The sequence below is a fragment of the Siphateles boraxobius genome, unplaced genomic scaffold (assembly GCF_051911475.1).
Source record: "Siphateles boraxobius isolate OS27281-9 unplaced genomic scaffold, OSU_SipBor_1 68, whole genome shotgun sequence".
NCBI classification, from domain to species: domain Eukaryota; kingdom Metazoa; phylum Chordata; class Actinopteri; order Cypriniformes; family Leuciscidae; genus Siphateles; species Siphateles boraxobius.
The window spans coordinates 4,488,026-4,511,675 of record NW_027509195.1 but is presented as its reverse complement, the minus strand read 5'-3'; the positions used below and the strand labels follow the sequence as shown (position 1 = coordinate 4,511,675).

The 23,650-nt window shown below is 38.1% G+C and overlaps 1 protein-coding gene across 12 annotated transcripts in view; it reads left to right on the top strand.

Moving 5' to 3' along the window:
- The window catches only part of rgs19 (regulator of G protein signaling 19), a 70,387-nt gene that overhangs the window by 9,283 nt on the left and 37,454 nt on the right, over window positions 1-23,650 (top strand). For 4 of the 12 annotated variants that reach the window (XM_077214311.1, XM_077214312.1, XM_077214308.1 and 1 more), the window contains one exon: window positions 3,302-3,412. The exons of 4 other annotated variants lie outside the window; for them this stretch is intronic. In XM_077214311.1, coding sequence (XP_077070426.1) covers window positions 3,398-3,412 — 15 coding nt within the window. In that variant the 5' untranslated portion in view covers window positions 3,302-3,397. Of the gene's footprint in view, window positions 1-13; window positions 472-3,301; window positions 3,413-23,650 lie in introns of those variants that run through there. 4 more of the 12 variants (XM_077214313.1, XM_077214306.1, XM_077214315.1 and 1 more) reach the window with 3 other exon arrangements.

Genomic DNA, 23,650 nt, shown 5'->3' with positions numbered 1-23,650 from the left:
AATGATGACAGAATATTCATTTTGGGTCAAACTTTTAGCCTAACTCTTTGCTATGGGAAACCAGTTTAGTTTGGTCAATTTTCAAGTGTCCAAATGCCATTTCATGACACATTCATCACTAAAATATCATATTTTGTCCGTAGAGAGGCTGGCTAACAGAGTCCACTCCCTCCCTCATACTTTAAGCGCTTTGTTTTTGCCTTCCATCTCTGTTTTTTCTTACGCATGTCCTCGCCAATGTCCGCTTTTTCCCCCCCCAGTCTTCTGTTGAACGTTTCCTCTTTTCATGTGTAGCTCCCCTTCCTCCTCTCTCCTTCACAGAGTTAAAAGGGAAGTAGGAGAATGTGGCCATAGCAGACTCAGCAGTGCCTTTAGTTCCCTGCGTAGTCGCAAACTCCTCTCCGGAAAACATATAGTGAAGGTTTGCTGACAGTCCAGATATATTATCTAAAACCTAAAACCTGGAGCCATGTAAGTATCAGTCGACCTGATCTGTAGTTCTATTAAAAGTTCATAGTTTTAATACGTATATTGATGTATTGAAGGCAGTAAGATTACATTTGTCCTTCTTAGAATGGCATAACAGTAGTGTTTGTGGAAGTAGTATTAGTGGCGTTTATATTAATTAAATATGGTAATACGCCAGCTAATACGTGTTAGTAAAAGCAGAGCGTTTTCATATTTGGTCCTATTTGAGATCACATGGCAGTTTCTCACTGGGTTATGAACTCATTGACCTTCTTAGCTCACATTTGTGTGTATCTGAGGGTGGCACAGGATCTTGGCAACTGGCTGAACATCTGAGGCTGATTTTTTCATGATTTTTATTTAATATCAGACGACAGGTCATAAGTGATATGTGGGGATTTAGTAAAGTTTGATTTTGGTTAAGATAGAGTTCTCAAAAGGTATTAGACTTGTATTTTTAGAATCATATATTTAATTGCATGTCATTTGTGTGATTTTCTGTACAGTATGGATTAGAAGAGTATTCGCCAGACATTTGATTTAATGTGAATAGGCAATGTAAATAGTTTAGCCTACAAAACAGTGAAAACACATTTTACCAGAGCTTTTCAAATGAAGTTCAGTGGAAGAGAAACTCCAAGAAACGTTGGTTGTGAAAAACAGACCTGACCTGTGACATTAAGATACAACTTATTGAGCAGACTGTACTTCATTCCCAGGGTTCATATTGGTCCTGGAAAACCTGGAAATACCAGAGAATTTTCAAAAGTGTAATTTACAGGCCTGGAAAAGTCATGGGAATGAATGAAATCATAAATAAGTGATTGAAAGGTCATGGACATGTGTTTAGTTAATATAATGGGAAAATACTGGACATTCACTGGTCAGAAGATGCAAGAACACTCAGAGCCCTTTTATCCATTCATGTCAAATTAAGATAGACACATAAGCTAAATAACATGAGACGATAAGATGAACTTTCAGAAGTGGTTGAGGGATGAGGCAAGGACTCAATCGCAGAGTTTAATGGGCTTTTTTTAGAAAACAAACAATCCAAAAATGACCCTTATGGGAAACACCGTCCAACAGCAAGGCAAGGCTCGATACAACAGCGAAGATATGATGACAATCTAGCACAAGAAAGAGCAAACAGAGGGGAAGGAAATAAGGAGGGTAAAGAGTGAGAGCAGGTGGGGCAAATTAACTGATAATCAGATAACAATGAGGGTGGAGTCAAGTCATGCTGCCTTCACCTGCTGTCGGAAATGTCTTCCCACTTCTGAGGTCGTGATCACGTCGCGTTCAAGTAGGCCTACTTTGTTGTTGGAAAGAATAGGATGGAGAGGACATCAGATTTATTTTTGTCTGTTTATTGGGGAGATCTTTAAAGCCAAAATGTATTGAAGACATTTAATTTTGATCTCAATATAGCGTCCCATTTGTTGACAGCTATATAAACATTTACTGGCAGGGCCTGGATTTTGTTTTGGAAAATGGGGGGTTGGGGGGAGATTCCTCCCTTTGGTGACTCTTATGGAGGGAGGAATTTTTTTAGACATGTTTTTTTAATTATTATTATTACATTCATCAGCTAAATGTTTTTTTTTTTAAATGCTCAGTGTTTTTTTGTTTTTACAATGGAGTAATTGTGTTGCGCTATAACTTACACATAGCACAAGGAAGCTTGATGTCAAATTTTGAACTGAATTTACAAAAAAGTCCAGTCAAATTTCAAATAGTTGCACACTTAAACAATAGAATATAAATAACAACAAGATATATGAAAAGATATAAATGGCATAAGCAGTACTTTAAGTTTTTCAGGTTGGTCTAACAGTAGTTTTCAGGTACAGAAATGCTAGATAAATTCATTGAAGTAATCCAATGTAAAATAACACTGTATTCATTGTATAAATGAAATACAGACTAATCCTAACAATTAAACTGCAAAAGTTTGGGGTCTGTAAGATTCGTTTTAATGCTTTTATTCAGCAAGGATGCATTCAGTTAAATGAAAAGTGACACTAAAACCATTTACAACAGTACAAAAGTTTTCTATTCTTCCAAGAATCCTGAAAAAATGTATTATGGAAATATTAAGTACCACAGAAATATTAAGTATTACAACTGATTTCACCATTGGTAAAACGAAATGTTTTTTGAGCAGCAAATCATCATATCAGAATGATTTCTGAAGGATCATGTGACACTGAAGACTGGAGTAATAATGCTGAAAATTTTGCTAGTTTTTGTAACGTATTCATAGAAGTTATTCTTTTTTTCTTTCTTTTTTTAATCAAATGAACAGTTATTTTAATGCTGTTAAAACTTCTACTGTATTTTATCAAATAAATGGACCCCTGGTGAGCCTAAGAGACTTCTCTTAAAAACATTAAAAAATCTTGCCGACCCCAATGTGTTGAGTGTAAATGTGGAGCTGGTGGGAATGGACATAGGACAAGCAGTTTGAAATGGAATGGAAGGATGGATGTCATTTTCTCTGTTAAATCTCATACAATGGTGAATTTGTTTGCAGAAGTTTTCATTTTAATCTCTCCCTTAAGAAAATTATTTAAAAACCTAACATTTCTGCCACCATATGCTCATTTTAGTAGACGATTAAAATGAACATGCCTGACTAAATTAGCTTAATTTGTAAAACACAGTGTCATAGATTTAATTGTGAGCATTTGCTTGATGTGACTAACATAAAGTCTTTCTCTCTTTTTCTCCCTCACCATTCTCTCTCCCTATTTGTGTCTGTGTCTTACTGTTGCCCTGTTTGTGTGTTCCTGTGCATTCCGGCCTGTGCTATATGTGTTTGCGTGTGAAGGAGAGGTCCGCAGCCTGCAGGGGGATGACATGCATGTGTCCAGGCATTTAACATCATTGAGGATTTTAAGACTAGTAGGCTGCCCTCCGCCAAGCCATGATGGACATTCTGGTAACTGGCCTTTTTCTCTCATTGCTGTTTGTTTTTGGGGTGTTTTTGTGGTGGTTTATTTGCGTGTTAATGGAATGAAGAGTGTTCTGATGTGGTTTGTTCATTTTGGTTTCTTCAAGTGATGTCCTGATAGATACTGATGGATATTGTTTGTTGTATCCAGGACCAGACGGAAATGGAATTAGAAACTCCATAATTAACAAAGTTCCCTTCTTGTGGAAGGGTTAGTTCACCCAAAAATTAACATTCTGTCACCATTTATTGTCAACATTTACCCATATGTCGTTCCAAACCATCTGTGGAACATAAAAGAAGATATTTTGAGAACATGCAATAGAAGTCAATGGTGACCAAAACTGTTTAGTTACCAAAGTTCTTTTGTGTTCAACAGAAAAAAGGTTTGAAACAAACATGGTTTGAAACAATTTCAGGTTTGAAACAACATGAGGGCGAGTAAATGATGACACAATTTTCATTTTTACTAATTTGATGATGCTACCAATGAGAGTGAAGTACTTCTAGCTCAGTCTACTGCATTTTAACTGCTGAAGACGTATCTTTTTTGGCAGCACTAATACTAACACTAATAAATAAGTAATACTAACACTTTCTCTTCTATTCTATTTAAAAAAAAAACTGCACTAAAATTAAACTGAGAGGGGTTATAGCACTTACGTATTGTTGTCTTACTGTTAGTTTAACTGCTTCTATTGTTCTCATTTGTAAGTCGCTTTGGATAAAATCGTCTGCTAAATGAATAAATGTAAATGTAAATTTTACCAAGTTTAAATCCCTTCCAGAGATTTTCCCTCTAAATTCAGTGCAGAAAATGTGGACTCCGTCTGGTCCTGGTTGTACCCATATATCATGATGTTGTGTGTTTTCTTTTCTTCACCGACGATGCTTTTTGTGTTTAATACTTGAGAGAATTATTCTGATCCTTGCTGGAATTTTTTTAATTTACAGCATGTGAAGTCTCTCCCAGTCTGCTCTCCTCTCCTCGAGTCTCCTCTTTTCTCCTCACATCTCATATGGTCTCCTCTGCTCTGTTCTCCTCCTTTTTCCACCTCTTGTCTCCTGTCCTTTCCCTGTTCCACACACACAAACACCAGTTAATAAAAACCTCCCATAAACGTTTTTATTTAGATGAGGCTAAATTAAGCTAATTATAATTGTCCCACAAAGCATTCTTTGACATTTTTATGAAGACAGTATCTGTCTTCATCACGATTTGAAGATGTTTTACTACATTTCTGGTATTTTCAGAAAGGTATCACCCTTCAAAAACGTCACCCTTCCACACACACACACACACACACACACACACACACACACACACACACACACACACACACACACACACACACACACACACACACACACACACACACAGCACACGCACACACACACACTCATGCTTCCGCCTTGGCTAGTCTCGGTCCATCAAAGCTCACAGAACAGCAGAGATGGATGGAAAACAAGAGATCCAGAGATGTTCATTAAGAGACAAAGACTGCAGGGAAGCTAAGAAGACGGCAAGAGAGACAGAAAGGAGAAGTCTGAAGAAGAGGGAGGGAGTGATAAGTCACATTATTCATGGCCAGTCCGCCTTGGCATCTGGATAAAGTTAGGGGAAAGCAAGATTTAGATCTAAAAACAGACAAGCAGACAGACATTCATTCTATTTGTGTGTGTGTAAGGGAGTTTTCCTCTCGTCTTTAATAGCACAGAGCAGCTTACTCATATCTCCAGCAGTTTATTTAGTTGCATGTTTTTGTGCAGAGCACCTCCCAACTCCATAGACTTAAGTTTGGCTCATATATTTGAATATAAAGCAAACATTCTCTCTCTCCCTCCCCCTCTCCTGGGTTAAGTTTCTTGCCCTCAGGAGATCTCTGAGTTTCTCACGCTTGATGCCAGGTTGGGGGTTCTCTGTGCTAGTGCTCTCAAGCCTGTTGGTTTTGATACTCCTTTTAGAAAACAAGCGGTTACGTCTTTTTTATAAGGGATGGAGGTGCTGCAGCCTATAGTGGATCTGGGCTGGTTTCCAGAAAGCTCAAGGTTTCAGTCCAACAAAGATTAATGCATGCTTTAGTGTGCAGTATACACAGTATCAACCTTATTTTGCAAAACGCAGGAAGTTAGCTATTTTCTTGTGATGTGTGAGATTTCTGATTCATTAGCCGCTATAGGTAAAAAATTGAAGAATATCAAAGTGCAGTAAATGGTAAAACTATTTGTGCTGCAAACCAGTATGTGTTTATAATTCTGATAAATAAATTAAAATAATATAATAACAAATAAGAAATAAATAATTAAATGGAATCTACTGTAAATTGGCAGTAATGTGCAATGCATATTGGTGGTTGACCACTGAAGATACTGTTAAACTTCTTAAATTTGGTTGGATTTTGAAAAGTGATTTGATATCACTCAATTTGCCCAGTTGATTGTTGGGTGCGTTTGCAGTGTGAGTGTTTCTGCTCAGACTCATGCTGTAACTTCTAAACAAACGTGATAGTTTAGTCATGTGACCGAGTGGAAGAGAAGTTACAAGTGCGGGTCTGTGTTGCTTTAAAGGGCTGTTATGTGTGTTTGCAGTGATTTAAGACCAAAGCGTAGCCAGTTCCTGGTGGGCCGCTGTTCTGTTGCGGTTGCTCTTCAGTAAAACCACTTCCTTTTCTCATTGAGGTTCTTTGAGGCAGCTCCCTCTTATTTGAAACTCTTACTTTCGTAGACCACTAATGCTTCTTTTATACATCTTAAGTCCTTGTTTTGTTATGTTTTTACCTGTTAAATATGGAGCGGTTACAACATTGCCACTGGCTAAATTGAATTAAATTCTCTTCACATGTTGATTCTATATATAAGCACCGTTATAAGACACCCTGAAGCTTCAGGACTAGTAGAGTTATTGATGACTAAAATCACACAGTGTACTGATGATCATGGGATGGCATGTGAGGAGTTCATGCACTATTAATGTGTAAAGAGGCAAACATGGCCACTGTTTCCCAACTCCCAGCAGGAAGTTGAAACACTGTCAGTCTTGTTCAAAATTGGTGGATCCGGGAAAGGCCCCTTTAGTCTTCCTAACCTAATAAAATAATTTTCTTTATTCAATCGCTATTTTGGACTGTAACAGTTACAGTTCACATTTGCCCTGTTATCTCCAGAGGTCGTGACCTTTTGCTCCCCCATAAGCTGCAGGATAGGGGCTGTTGTATTGACTCTGAGAGGAAGTTGCTTAGTGAGGCTGGCTGTGACCACGGGCACGGGATGCTTCTGCTTTTTAATGCCAGCTCCTGATGTGGCACATGTTCGCTCAGAAGTCACTCAAGTGTCATGTGTCAATGTTATTAGCTGGCATGACAGAAACCTCAGCTTCTCGTCATGTAAATTGCGGAAAGTTTTTCAAACTTTTTTTCAGATCAAATAAAACTCTGACATGCTTATGATAATTATATATATATATATATATATATATATATATATATATATATATATATATATATATATAATTTTACAAAATATATCTATTTCAAGTACATGTTGTTCTTATGAACTTGTATCACGGTTTCCACAAAAATATTAAGCATTGATAATAATAATAAATGTTTCTTGAGCAGCAGATCAGCATATTAGAATGATTTCTGAAGGATCATGTGACACTGAGGACTGAAAATTCAGCTTTTCCATCACGGGAATAAATAACTTTTTAAAATATATACAAATAGAAAGCAGTTATTTTAAATTGTAATAATATTTCAGAAAATTACTGTATTTTTGATCAAATAAATGCAGCCTTAGAGCATTCTTTAAAAAACAATAACATGTATTTCCGTTTGTTTGAAAATATATTGAATATAATATAATATAGGCTAATATAATATAATTAATTACATTATATTTAAGTTGTAAATATAACAGATTATTACATTCACATTATTACAGATATAAGTACATTTTTGACAAGAAAATGCTATTTCAGTCTTTCTACTACAAATTTCACTTTTAATTAATTGCTACTTGTCGTTTCTGTGTGTATATTTGTGAAATTTACTAGCATTTCTGAGTGAAAGTGGTTTCAAAGTAAATCTAACACCAATTTTGTTTCTGTGTATTTGCTGAAATGACCAAATCTGCATTTTCACGCTGCTGTGTAATAAATAGGATGTGTTATGAATTAGGCCTAGCTAACTGAACTCGTTGAGCTGTGTTGTTCTGAGATGTGTGCTTGTTGATAAAGAGGGTATTTTGAGTTGTGCATGGATGTTAGCTTTAGTTGTGTTGTTGTGGACTCATTTTTTGTCAGGGCATCTGGTTTGATCTGGTGAGAGGTGAGCGTCTAGAAAGAGGAAGAGGTTGCGGCTGACTCATTAGATTTCAAGCGCCGTGTGCCACTTACAACATCTGAAGTGTTACAACACTTCCTTTCCTCTCCTGTTCCTTTATCTGTACTCTTTACACTTGAAACTGTTAGCACAATGTCACGGTAAACTGTAAACGTAACACTGGGTTGTACACTATTTATGAGGTCAATCACATTGGCCTGGCAACTGAACAGCTAAAAAAGTACAAAATATTTAACAAAATAATTAACTAATTCATTATTAATTGTTCCTATGTATTAATTTATTAATATTGAAATAAGTATTAAATAGATTAATCCATGGTCAAGTGCAATCTACAAAGCCTTAGGGTGCTCATAATCGTTTTCATAGTTGAGGTCTTAGTTTCCCGTGTGACTGTACGAAATGAGCCGAATTTTACAGTGGGATCTCCTTACATGGACATCAATCTACAACTCCCGATAGTATTAAAAATATCTATTGGCCAAATAAACTATTAGTGTTATAATACTATTATAATACTAGGCTGTTATTTCGCACAAGGTTTTCGGCTTTTTCAGAGTGAGTTGATGATTTAAGAGAGAATGTTAATCCACTCTTAGCTCACAAATCTTCATGCTGGCGTAGGTTAGTGTGTGTGAAGATCTAAAAACTCGTTCTCTTTGTTTCACTGGGAGCTTGAGTTTCAGAGCCTGTTAGAACAAGTCAGAGTTAGCAAACGCTCTTCTCTTCTGTGAAATTGTCTGCAGTGTGTTTCGTGGTGTGTCATTTCCCCCCCCTTGTGTGTAACAAGTAACTCTGCCCTGCATTAAGACCCATTCTGATTTTCAGACCTCTTTTTAGAAGTCTGTCACCAATTTGACTTCATCAGAGCTCCAAGTTTGGCTCCCAGGTCTCCACAGGGTGGTGTCGGGGCACTGGGCTGCTCTGTCTCACTCTTGGCCCCCTTTTATCTGGAGCTTTGAATACTCATTCTGCCTGACGTTCTTTTGTGAGCATTAAACATTGCACAACTGCTGGACAGAACTTATAGGCTTTAGGCTTTTTCTTACCAATCATAGACTGATATTGGCTTGATTAATTACTAGGCAAATATTTTGTTTTAGTTTAAAATTTTGTTTGTTTTGACAATTTTTTTTTGTCTTTTCTTGTGTTTTTTTGTCTTGTTCTGTCTTGTGTTGTGTTTTATTTTTTATTGTTCTGTGTTGTGTTTTGCCTTGTCTTTTTTGTTTTTTTTTATTCTCTTGAGTTGTGTTTTTTTTGTCTTGTCATCTATTGTTTTTTTTGTGTGCAGTTTTTTTCCTTGTCTTGTGTGGTTGTGTGTCTTATCTTATCTTGTGTTATGTTTTTTTTTTTTATTTTGTCTTGTCTTCTGTTGTTTTTTGTTTTGTTGTTCCTCTTCAGTCGGTCAGTCGAGACCGTAGAATAGGAATCTCGCTAGAGGCCAATCTACTTCGAGTGAAACTAAACGAGCCAATGCACATTGACGTGCAATCATTTGCATCATCTGCTCAGCCTCACAGTGCAGGTATATAATGAACAGAAGGTGCGATTGCACTTCAGCTTGTTGCTTCGGAGCCGAGCACTTCGATGCTGTCTACACTGTAAACTACAAGTGAGCTTTTCGGGACCTCTCCACGCTGGTGCGGGCGACTGATCGCAGCACCGCGAGTGATCTTTCTCTCTTTCTCTCTCTATTGTTTTTGTTTTCATTTGTGCAAACAAAAGCTGTTCTCACAGCTGGTAAGGTGCGCAGTGAGAGCGCTCAAAGGCCGTTTCTACGGCTGTTAAGACCGACTGGCGAGAGAGAGACAGCGCACGACAAGTGCACATTCCTGTCTGTTCGTTGTGACCGTTCCCCTGCATGCTTCAGCACCAAGGAGAGCAGTCCCTAAAAGAGCTTATACAAATAGAATGCGTCTTTCTAAAGATGACATTCTATCTCGTTACCTGAGATCGCGGGATGGTCACGAACCCTGTCTCGTGTGTCTGGGTGTCGAACACTCTGAGGCAGCTACGGTCTAGACTCTCGTTCCTGCAAAGGGACAGAGTGCCCGTTGCTTTGCAGCAGCCTCCACCTAAATGGTGCTGTGGAGCCAATCGCAGACAGGCCGCCCCACCCGTCCAGGCCCCCGACAATAGGGGCGGCAAAGCCAAGGGTAAGCGGCCCTAGGACGGGCGACCCAGAGACTGATGGGACTGCTCTTCTGGAGATGGTGACCGCACTGCTCCCTCTCCCGGAAGAGGGCCGGGTGGAAAATCTGGGTGTTCCACCGCTGGCCTCAAAACCAGTGGTACCCAAATTCTCAATAAAAGAGCAGTTTCTTTCATCTCTGGGTCCGAAGAGGGGCCGGAGAGCAGTGAGGGGAGAGAATCCTCACCACTCTCATCCGCCTCTTCTATCGCCAGCGGGCAGCAGTGTGGAGTTCGAGAACGCAACCAAGCCACCACCTGCACCTCCTGCCCCGTGGAACCAGGTAAGTGTTGCACAGCACACTCAGACTCCGCTAGGGGCCGCCTCCCAGAGAGAGTCTCCCAAGCCACGTCCCTGTATTCCAGCTCAATGCCCCACAGCAGGTACGCCTACTTTGGTCTCTGCGAGCCTGGTTAGCGCTCCCCAGTCCATTTCGATGGCTCATTCGGACAATCAGGCTCTGCTATGCGATTCAGTCCGCCCGGCATCCCCCCAAGTTTCGGGCCATCCACTCCACTACAATGAAAGCAGCCGATGCCCATGTCTTGCGGGCAGAGATCGCAGTCCTACTGGCGAAAGACGCGATAGAGCCGGTCCCTCCAGCCGGTATGAGGTCAGGGTACTACAATCCCTATTTCATTGTACCCAAGAAAAGTGCTGGGTTACAACCGTTCTTGGACCTGCCGGTTTTGAATCGGAGTCTCCACAAACTACCGCTCAAAATGCTCACTCAGAGACGCATTTTCAAATGCATCCATCCCCGAGATTGGTTTGCAGCGATCGACCTGAAGAACACATACTATTATGTCTCAATTTTTCTGCTCTTTGCATTCGAGGGTTGAGCATATCAGTACAAGGTCCTGCCCTTCGGGCTGTCCCTGTCTCCCTGTGTCTTCACGAAAGTCACGAAGGGGACCCTTGTTCCCATGAGAGAACAGGGCGATCGCATCCTCAACTATCTCGACGACTGGCTCATACTAGCACACTCTCGAGATCAGTTATGCGAACATAGGGACCTCGTGCTCAGCGGGCACCTGCTGCTCATTATATACCTGCGCTGCATGGCTGAACATTTGATGCAAATGATTGCACGCCAATATGAATTGGCTTGTTTAGTTTCACTCAAAGTAGATTGGCCCTCACTTTTGTTGTTTTTTGTCTTGTCTTGCCTTGTGTTGTTTTTGTCTTGTCTTGTTTTTTGTTTTGTTTTTTTGTCTTGTCTTGCCTTGTGTTGTTTTTTTGTTTTCTGTTTTGTCTTGTTTTGTGTTGTGTTTTTTTTTGTCTTGTCTTGTTTTGTCTTATCTTTTCTTGTCTTGTTTTGTCTCGTCTTATCTTGTTTGGTTTTGTCTTGTGTTGTGTTCTTTTGTTGTCTTTTGTGTTTTTTTCTTCTTCTTTTGTCTTGTTTTGTTTTGGTTGGAGCTTTGAGTACTCTTTCTGTCTGACATTGCTTTCATGAGCATTAAAATTTGCTGGGCAGAACCTATTTTTAGACTTATGCATACTAGTAATATATAATTATATAAGTTTGTTCTAACTGTGCAATTTTTATTTTATTTTATTTTTGGTGAATTTCCTCTCCATTAAAGAACATAGACTAAGAGGAAATTCCTCATCACATTGATTGCAATTAATTCCGAAGTTAGGGCTTAGCATTTTGCACCAGTGGAATAGCTGTCCGATGTTTGGCCTCGTACCTTTAACCTTTGACCTCCTTTGTACTGGACACCAAATTCCCCCCTAAGGTGCGGCAGAAATGACTCACACCATAAAGGGCAGGCACCGCTTTTAAGAGTACCGCTTTTATGTCAAAGTGAAATTCCATTCTCAAATATCTGAGTGTGTTTTTTTTCACTTGTTTTGAATGTAAACTACACGTCTCTGCCTGTCTGTGGAATCATGCCAGCATTGCACATTTTAGTGCAAACTGCTGAGCATCATTCATTCAAAAACTCATCAAGCAATACAGTGCACACTTTTTAAGCAGCCTTGGTCCAGGACGTTCTGTATATTTCCCATTCATTTTCTTCATATGCATTTAAAAAAAGTTTTAAGCCTTATATCATAGATGAAACACAGCAGTACCAATTGAGATGAACTGGAATTCTAATAGCATATTCTCACAAGATGTATTAGAACTCCTTGTGACTCGATTGCTTAATTTGCAATCCTAAGGTTTTAGGCAGGGCTTTAAAATGTTGAACATGTTTCTAAATATAAATATCTGCAACATGACATTTTTGATTTCATAAATCTTATTTAAAAAAAATAATATATATATATATATATATATATATATATATATATATATATATATATATATATATATATATTTCAGTGTTTATTATAAATTACTTATCATTATATTTTTAGATTTATATCATATTTTTATATTTTATATTTTTTATATTTCCCCTCTCCCTTACAACGCGACACAATGCCAACCAATTAGTTTTATGAACTGGTTTATCTTAAAGGGTTAGTTCACCCAAAAATGAAAATTCTGTCAGTATTTACTCACCCTCATGTTGTTCCAACCCCATAAGACCTTCGTTCATCTTCGGAACACGAATTAAGATATTTTTGATGAAATCTGAGAGCTGGATCACTCCTCCATACTAGTCCATAGGCTTCTTGGGGATTGAACTTGCCGGCCTCGAAAAGTTATTAAAGCTGTAGTAGGTAACGTTTGTAAACAAATATTTGTTAAAACTGTCATTATGTCCTGACAGTAGAATATGAGACAGATAATCTGTGAAAAGATCAAGCTCCTCTGGCTCCTCCCTGTGGTCCTATTGCCATTTGCAGAAATACACCGCTCCCGGTCAGAAACAACCAATCAGAGCCAGGAGGAATGTCTAAGCAGTGTCAATCACGCTCGTGTACACGCTGATCACCCCTCTCTTGCACAGCGCGAGCGCGTACCGTAGTTCGTGACTCTCCGGTTCGAACTCGTTCATCCAAATGAACAAATCTTTTTTCGAGTCATTCCGTTCATTCAACGAACGAAATGACTCGAAAAAATATTTTTCCTTTTTGATGAACGAGTTCAAAAAGGAGAGTCACAAACGTGCATCACAGAACAGAGCAAGGCGAGCATTTGTGCTTATAAAACGTAAAGTTTTTTATTTATTTTTGAAATGACCGATCGTTTCGCTAGATAAGACCCTTATTCATCGTCTGGTATCGTTTAAAGCCCTTTGAAGCTGCACTGAAACTGTCATTTGGTCCTTGAAACGTTTGTGGCATTATATGGAGAAAAAGCGGAATGTTTTCATCAAAAACCTTAATTTCTTTTCGACTGAAGAAAGAAAGACATGGACATCTTGGATGACATGGGGGTGAGTAAATTATCAGCAAAAGTTTTTTTAAAAGTGAACTAATCCTTTAACGTTATCTTACTAGCTATTTATAACTTATAGAAAGAGTGTAACGTTATAAAGTTACATGTATTGCAAAATACATAATGATTTGAGGACCAAGTTTGTAGTCAAGGTATGGGCAGGCCATAGTCAATGTAAAGCATATTGTTGATGTTTCGTCCCTATTAGTGAATGTTCCATAACTGTTTATAATCCGCCGTCATCGGTGGTCCTGCTTACTAGCCTGCGCGTTCACGGCAGGCTCCGCTGTGGGGGAGGAGCTGTGGAGGGAGGGCTGTATAGCGCAGCAGAGAGCAAGGGGGTTGGACCTGTAAGTTGTGCTTGTTCAAATTTTCAGGCTAAGTCAACATTTTCTCAAAACTCCCTACTGCAGCTTTAAAGACATCGTTAAAATAGTCCAAGTGACTACAGTGGCTCATCTTGAGTTTATCAAACGACGAGAACACTTTTTGTCCGCAAAAAAACTAAAATAACGACTTTATTTCAACTACTCATTTCCTTCTCTCTGGGCCTCGTGTCAGGTTACTAGTTTAAGAGCGTACACTTCTGTTGTTGTACGTCACACGCATCACCCACATGACCAGCGTCGGCCAATAGTGAGCCTACGTGTGACGTAGCTCTACACTGTAAAAACGAATTAGTTCAGTTTACTTAATTAAATTGTGCAAACTCGTTGCCTTAATTTAAGTAAGCATAACTACATCAAGTTCTTCTTACTTAATCTATTTAAGTTTTGTCATTTAATTCTATCTGTGATCTGAGGAAGTGTACTCCCAGAGTGCATTGCGGCATGAATAAATTAATTGCTTTGTTTTACCATTTTTGCTTTATTTTACCATTAAAATTGTCTAAAAAAAATTATTTGCTATCGTTATTGGGGTTATACTGACAAGAGACAGCAAATAAAATTGCTATGGTCTAATTAATTAAATTTATTTTTAAAAAAACTTGTTACCATTGTTGTGGTTTGCATGCTGAATGTTGAAGTCTGTGTGTGACAAGCAAAATTACAAGATATTGTCAGAAATATAGAGGGATTATATCAACTCAATTAAAAGTTTATGCCATAAGTGTGAGCAATTAAATGTAAAAAGATCATTATTAAACATGATAGTTATGTTATACATCCTAAATACATTCATTAAGAACATGGAAATAATGTAAGTATATATATATATATATATATATATATATATATATATATATATATATATATATATATATATAATATTTATTACTTCACTTACTTTGAAATCAAATAACTGTGATTTCATGTTGCATCACTGCATCAATTGGAAGAGAATCCGAATGATATAAATGAAGTTCCAATTGCACAACCAAAGGGAACACTAATCACAATAATGGTGAGAAATCTTAGGTTGATTTTAGGAAATCAACATGAATTTATGAAGTCAACTTATGTGATGTTCTCCCAAAATGTTTAGTTGTATTGACAATAACATTCAAGATGACTGGAAAATGAACGTATGCAACTAAGAAGAACGATGACTGCAGAAGTGGAAGAAATTAGTGAAAAGTCTATTAAGAATTGCCCGGCATCAAAAACCATTTGCCCCGCCTGCTTTTTTTTTTGCTTTTTTTTTTGCTTTGGCAAAATATTACTCAAACCAGTCAAGTAATGTTTAATAGGGTTTTCTGAGTAATGAAGGCATAGCATGCAAACAGTACAGATTACTATTTTTTTTTTAAGTAAGTGAAACACATTATCGGAGATTAAGTTAAGTTAACTAAACAATAGTTAGTAAGAACAATGTTAGATTTTACAGTGTACGCAATTACACTAGTTTAACTGACTAGAGGCCCAAAGAGAAGGAAATGAATAGTTGAAATAAAGTCGTTATTTATGTTTGTTGCGCACAAAAAGTGTTCTCGTCGCTTGATAAACTTAATATTGATCCACTGTAGTCACTTGGACTATTTTAACGATGTCTTTAATAACTTTTCGAGGCCGGCAAGTTCAATCCCTCAAGAGGCCTATGGTCTAGTATATATAGTGATCCAGCTCTCAGATTTCATCAAAAATATCTTAATTCGTGTTCCCAAGATGAACGAAGGTCTTACGGGGTTGGAACAACATGAGGGTGAGTAAATACTGACCGAATTTTCATTTTTGGGTGAACTATCCCTTTAATTTATCTGTCCGAAACACTAAAAAGAGCCTCAACATCATTAAATCAGACTCAACACTAACGGTCCGTTCAAAGCCATTACAGACATTCTTAATGATGGCTCCTGTCTGGTTCTTCCAAGGTCGTAGGTTTGATTTTGAAATTGGTGGGGATGGGGACATCCCCAGAAGCTGAGCTGCATCTGTCATTAAAGGGATAGTTCACCCAAAAAATAAAATTATGTACCGTATTTTCCGGACTATAAGTCGCTCCGGAGTATAAGTCGCATCAGCCCAAAAATGCGTCATGACAAGGAAAAAAACATATATAAGTCGCACTGGACTATAAGTCGCATTTATTTAGAAATTGATTTGACAAAATCCAAGACCAAGAAAAAGTTATTTATACAGACTTTAATTCATTAAAACAGAAGGCATTTAAGTTATTCAGCTACACACAATAGCACAAAGAACAACAGGCTGAATATGTGTCCGGTATGTTGTTAACGTAACACATCAAAAGTTAGCTACACAATAGCATAAAGAACATACCTGAGAGGCTGAATAGGATAAAATAAAATAAAATAACATAACAAGACAGCGAGTCCAACAGTTATCGGTAAAGCAATTTCACCAAGCTCCCACGATCTTATTCCACATCACTGAAGTGTAGTGTGGAGCTGTAGTCTAGAGCGCATAGAGCGCTCTCTCGTGGCTGTAGACGGTAATGTCACCCCCAATTTCGGCAAATGATGCATTCACGTCATACCACAAATACATCAAAAACTCGCAAATAATAATCTGGGGCCGTCAGCGATCCTGTGACGAGTAAATCTTGGTAATTTTGATATATAAGTCGCACCTGACTATAAGTCGCAGGACCAGCCAAGGTATGAAAAAAAGTGCGACTTATAGTCCGGAAAATATGGTAATTTACTCTCCCTCAAGTTGTTTCAAACCTGTATGAATTTCTTTCTTAGTCTGAACTCAAAAAATATATTTTGAAGAATGTCGGTAACCAGATAGTTGATGGACCCCATTGACTTCCATAGTGAAAAAAAAAATACTCAATACTGGTTACCGGCATTCTTCAAAATATCTTTTTCAGCAGAATATCTGAAAATATATTTTCTTTTAAATATCTGTTCAGCAGAAGAAATAAATGCATACAGGTTTGAAACAACTTGAGGGAGAGTAAATGATGGCAGAATTGTCATTTTTAAGTGAACTTAATAGAAATTAACTGTTGGAATATTTGTTTCACATCAATAATGTCCAGTTTGTCCTGTTGGACATGGCACACAGCAATACTGTTAAAGGGTTAGTTAACCCAAAAATTACAATTCTGTCAGTAATTACTCACCCTCATGTTGTTCTAACCCCGTAAGACTTCCGTTCATCTTCGGATCACAAATTAAGATATTTTTGATGAAATTAACTTTTCTGGGCTGGCAGATATCAATTTTCTAGCAGCCTATGAAGGAGTGATCCAGCTCTCAGATTTCATCAACATATCTTAATTTGTGTTCCAAAGATGAACGAAAGTCTTTCGGGGTTGGAACAACATGAGGGTGAGTAATGACAGAGTTTAAATTTTTGGGTGAACTGTCCCTTTAAGTGTCACTTGTGCCATTGTTCTGAGCCATGTTTTCAGTCTCCTAATAGCACTGAAACCTCTTGAAACCTCAGCTGATGAGACTGGGATGACAGGGATCAACTTCATCAAACAGTCCTCTCATTTCAACAAGACCAAGCAATGTTGTGTTTTTATGTTTTATGTGTTTTTTTTAAAGACATAATGATTTTATACTATACACACTGTGTATTATATCCCCTTACATTAAGCCTACCTATCACAGAAGACCTTTGGCATTTTTACATTTTAAGCTGTTTTCCCAAAACATCTACAACCCCAAATCAGAAAAAGTTGGGAAATTTTGTAAAATGCAATAAAATCAAGAATCTGTTATTTGTTCATTCTATTTAAACCTTTTTTAACTGACAAAAGTACAAAGAAACGTTTTCCAATGTTTTCACTGACCAACATAATTGTATTTTGTAAATATGAACAAATTTCGATTTTGATGGCTGCAACACACCCCAAAAAAGTTGGGACAGAGACCAAAAAAAGTGAAAAGATTATCCAAATTAGATAATCCAACTATTTTGAAACAGTCCACAATGAACAGGTGAATTGGTAATAGTTGAGGGTATCGTGTTTGGGTGTAAAAGTGATTCTCAGTCTTTTTAAGCAAAGATGGGTCATGGCTCATCACTTTTGTGCCAAATATCTTGAGAGAATTGTCAAACAATTAAAATATCTAATTTCTCAATGCAAGATTGCAAAGCATTTATGCCTTTCATCATCTTCCATTCATAATATTGTCACAAGATTCAGGGAATCCAGAGAAATCTCAGTCTGTATAGGGTAAGGCAGTAGACCTCTGTTGAATGTGCGTGACCTTTGAGCCCTCAGATGGCATTGCACAAGATACCATCATGCTAATCCGTTAAATACAGGTCCTTTTCAAAAAATTTGCATATTGTGATTAAGTTCATTATTTTCCATAATGTAATGATAAAAATTGAACTTTCATATATTTTAGATTCATTGCACACCAACTGAAATATATCAGGTCTTTTATTGTTTTAATACTGATGATTTTGGAATACAGCTCATGAAAACCCCAAATTCCTATCTCAAAAAATTTGCATATCATGAAAAGGGTCTCTAAACAAGCTATTAACCTAATCATCTGAATCAACTAATTAACTGTAAACACCTGCAAAAGATTCCTGAGGCTTTTAAAAACTCCCAGCCTGTTTCATTACTCAAAACCGCAATCATGGGTAAGACTGCCGACCTGACTGCTGTCCAGAAGGCCATCATTGACACCCTCAAGCAAGAGCGTAAGACACAGAAAGAAATTTCTGAACAAATAGGCTGTTCCCAGAGTGCTGTATCAAGGGACCTCAGTGGGAAGTCTGTGGGAAGGAAAAAGTGTGGCAAAAAACGCTGCACAACGAGAAGAGGTGACCAGACCCTGAGGAAGATTGTGGAGAAGGACCGATTGCAGACCTTGGGGGACCTGCGGAAGCAGTGGACTGAGTCTGGAGAAGAAACATCCAGAGCCACCGTGCAAAGGCGTGTGCAGGAAATGGGCTACAGGTACCGCATTCCCCAGGTCAAGCCACTTTTGAACCAGAAACAGCGGCAGAAGCGCCTGACCTGGGCTACAGAGAAGCAGCACTGGACTGTTGCTCAGTGGTCCAAAGTACTTTTTTCGGATGAAAGCAAACTTTGCATGTCATTCGGAAATCAAGGTGCCAGAGTCTGGAGGAAGACTGGGGAGAAGGAAATGCCAAAATGCCTGAAGTCCAGTGTCAAGTACCCACAGTCAGTGATGGTCTGGGGTGCCATGTCAGCTGCTGGTGTTGGTCCACTGTGTTTTATCAAGGGCAGGGTCAATGCAGCTAGCTATCAGGAGATTTTGGAGCACTTCATGCTTCCATCTGCTGAAAAGCTTTATGGAGATGAAGATTTCATTTTTCAGCACAACCTGGCACCTGCTCACAGTGCCAAAACCACTGGTAAATGGTTTACTGACCATGGTATTACTGTGCCCAATTGGCCTCCCAACTCTCCTGACCTGAACCCCATAGAGAATCTGTGGGATATTGTGAAGAGAAAGTTGAGAGACGCAAGACCCAACACTCTGGATGAGCTTAAGGCCGCTATCGAAGCATCCTGGGCCTCCATAACACCTCAGCAGTGCCACAGGCTGATTGCCTCCATGCCACGCCTCATTGAAGCAGTCATTTCTGCAAAAGGATTCCCGACCAAGTATTGAGTGCATAACTGAACATAATTATTTGAAGGTTGACTTTTTTGTATTAAAAACACTTCTTTTATTGGTCGGATGAAATATGCAAATTTCTTTTGAGATAGGAATTTTGGGTTTTCATGAGCTGTATGCCAAAATCATCAGTATTAAAACAATAAAAGACCTGAAATATTTCAGTTGGGGTGCAATGAATCTAAAATATATGAAAGTTTAATTTTTATCATTACATTATGGAAAATAATGAACTTTATCACAATATGCTAATTTTTTGAGAAGGACCTGCACAGCCACATGTGCTCAGGAGTAATTTGGAAAACCGTTTTCACTGAACACAGTCTGACTCTGCATTAACAAATGCCACTTGAATCTCTGTTACGCAAGGAGAAAGCTTTACATCAGTTCTATGTGGAGATGCCGGCGAGTTCTCTGGGCCTGAGCTCATCTCAGATGGTCTAAGAAAGTGGAAATGTGTGCTGTGGTCAGATGAGTCCATGTTTCAGCTTGTTTTTTGGAGAAAATGGACATCGATTTCTCAGTCCCAAAGACGAAAGGGACCCCAACCAGACTTTCACCAGCGACAGGTGCAAAAGCAAACATCTGTGCTGGTATTGAGGTGCATCATTGCAAACGGTATGGGTAACTTGCATTATTGTGAAGGTACCATTGACATGGATGCATGTATTTGGATCGTACAGAGACATAAACTGCCATCAAGATGACATCTTTCCTGGGAAGCAAGACAATGCCAGGCCTCATTCTGCACATACTAAAACTGAGTGGTTTCTAGACACTCTGCACCATAGAAGGGATGTGCCTGCCTGTTTACTGCAGTCCAGATATGTCTCTTATGGAAAATGTATGACCCATCATGAAAAAGAGAATCAGGCAATGATGACCACAGACTGTTGAGCGGCCGTCTTGTATCAGACAAGATTGGGCAAATATTCCACCAGCAAAACTCCAACAATTAGTATCCTCAAATCCCAAATGATTAAAAAGTGTAATTAAAAGGAAAGGTGATGTGACACAGTGGTAAACATGTCTCTGTCCCAACTTTTTTGGGGTGTGTTGCAGCCATCAAAATCAAAATTTGTACATATTTACTAAATACAATTATGTTGGTCAGTGAAAACATTGGAAAACTTTTCTTTGTACTTTTGTCAGTTAAAAAAAGGTTAAAATGAATGAACAAATAACAGATTCTTGATTTTATTGCATTTTACAAAATGTCCCAACTTTTTCTGATTTGGGGTTCTATCTATCTATATCTATGTATCTATCTATCTCTATCTCTATCTCTATCTCTTTTTTTTGTGCACGGAACTGTTTATTTTTTTCTCTAGGTTTCCTTCAGAGGAAAATTGCCGCTTCGCACACGAGCCTTTCACAAGTTAGAAAGAAAAAACAAAGCCAATCAGTTTAGCGATGTGTGTTAAGCAGGCGGGCCTCAGATATATTAACTGTTTGTGTACCATGAATTGCGCATTTTTCTCAGAATGCTCTTGTAAGAGATTTTAATCTAAATAAGATGTTTCCTGATTACATAAAATAAGCCTAATACATAAAAACCACAAGACACAACCGGACAACAGTGGTTATATATAAATATATGTTAGGTGTTGATCGAAATTATTGCTGGGGACATATCAGTGTCACTGGATATTGGAAGGGTCCCTAGCGTCCCTACTAAATTCTACACCCCTGGGTTGTTCATATGACAATATGTAATAAAAAAACAGTTCAAAATTTTTTGTCATTGTTTAACATGCGATCCAGTTGTAACATTGAATTTTCCGCCCACTTATGGGAGTGTGATCACAACTTTCTCTTTTGCAGTTGTGTAATCATGTGGGCTTACTGTATGTGTTTTAGAGCCTGTTTTTATTTGTCTGCATTAAGCTTGAATTTCCTGCAGTGCCTGGCGTTATTTGAAGAAGCCCCTCTCTCTCTGACCCGGTCCTCTAGCGCTGATCTGTGTTTGATATTATGAGAGAATAATCACACAGATTAATTCCCAAATGACCTATTAATTGCTTTAAGCCCCCGGGCATGAACAGCAGAGCTTTATTCAGCCCTTCAGCACCAGAGAAACGCCACCCAGAGAGACACGTCCCAGCATGCTTCCATTTGGGTGCTCACTCTCAGAGTTTCACCCCCTACCATGTGCTTCACAAGGGCCCTGGTGACACTGGAGCTCCCAGGGGCCTCTATCACTTTTACACCATATCCTGTCTCTCGCTCACACATTTAGCCTCTTCTCTAGTTCTCATCTGCAGAAATAAATTTTCACTGGGTTGCAATGTCAAGTATTGGGATCGTAGTTGATCCGTATGGACCAGGCACCACGGTTCGAAACGCAAGTGATTCCCCAATTAATTGCAAAGTTTTATCATAGAGCGAAAGTTTTTTATTTACACATGTTTTACAGTACTGTGACAGTTTAAACATTTAAGTGATTTTAAACCATCTGAGTTTAAGAAGAGGTGAAAGAGAACTCGATTCGTAACTTGCAGGCACACTGAGCAGCACGCAAACACTGAATGTGCTCTCTTCCGGTCTGTTTGTGTTTGAACGGGCACATACACACATAATTAAGTCAAAAATACTCATCTCGGCAAGAATGCTTGTAAACCAGGCTTGTGCAAAATTCAGAATTTCAGAATTGGTCTCCATTCAATTTATGAATAGGAATTTGAATTGAATTGACTCCGCCCCACAGGAAGTTGAATTTGAATTTGAATTGGAATGACAGGAAGTGGAATTAAATTCATGGCAATTCAAAGAAATTCCACACAGTCACACATAGGGTGACCACCATCAAACAAACCAAATGTGGGACGATTACTAAGTTTGTGTGGGACATGTTACCAACACTAAAACATAACCTGAAACTGTTATATAATGTCCATTTAACTGAATAAAAACATTTGTATTCTGCATTTCAGCTGATAAAAATACTTTGTTATTTAGTCCCTTCCAGACAACACAATTACATCACAATGTAACATAACATGTCTTTATTTTACTTGCCATTTAAATTCAACATCACTGAGCAAGGCAGCAGGCATCATGCAGATCACTATTTTTGAAACAGTTTTGACTAAGTTCAACTAAAATCTAACAAAATAAATAATGAACAAATAAAATATAAAACAACATGAAATTAGTTTATTGACAGCCTTATATATTAAGAATATATTACACCAAACACTTTCATATTTTCAGAAAGGATATGAATTAAAACAACTACAGCAGGCAATAAGTTGATATATTCTGTTAAATTAAAATTTTAATTTACCGAATTATCCATTTGTTTTCTGACAGGGAACACATGGAATGAATCACCGCTCAACATTTTGATTGACAACCTACTAGTGACCGTGTTTACTCATTTCACGAGTTCACACTTACATACAATTAAAGAAAATAAAGTATAATGCGTATTTGGCGTGCTGTCCGGGGGGAGGGCTCCGAGCTCGGAATTTGGCCCGAACCCAGAGTACTCCCCCCTGTATGTAAAGTGGTTTAGGACTAGAAGAGTGGAGAAGGGGTGGTGGAGGGATGCTGCTAAACTGTCAGAGAAATGAGGTGAGACTGCTGAGTCTATATATACACACACATTTTAATCATGATTGTTGAGTGCTCTCCACCCGTGTTAATTATCTGAACGTGCTTCTCCCGAACTTTGTTAATAAAACATCATTTCTTTTCAACCATTGGATATGATTTTAAAAACGACTGTTGTATTTATACTTCTGATGAAGCTCTGTTAAATATAGGTGAAAAACTACGGCGCTAAAAGAATAAATAAAATGCTTTCTTAAAAAGGCAAAAGAACGCAAGCACATTTTCTTAATATGATAATTAAAAACAAACAGACTGATAAAAATGCGGGACATTTTCTCAATATGCGACGTGGGGCACAAGGGGTGAAAATGCTGTGCGGTGCAACACAAAGCGTGACGGGTGATCACCCTAGTCACAAAACAGAAAGAATATGTTGAATCTCACATACGTTCAGCGTTAGGAAGGTTACTTTGGAAATGTAATTGCTTACTGTTATAAGTTACCCATTATAAATGTGGTTTGGATTATTTTATTTGGATTACTTTATCAATGTAAATCAATTTCCTTTAAATTTGATTAGTAACTAATTAAATTACACATTTTACCTCAGTAATACAACTAAATACAATTACATTCATTTTGTAATTCAATAACATAATTTCATTACAGTTAACTCACTCCTCAACCCTGCATACATTTTGTTGCATACATTTCCTCAACCCTGCAAACAAATGTCCACCTAAATTTTTTTTTTCTTCTAAAGATTTACTAA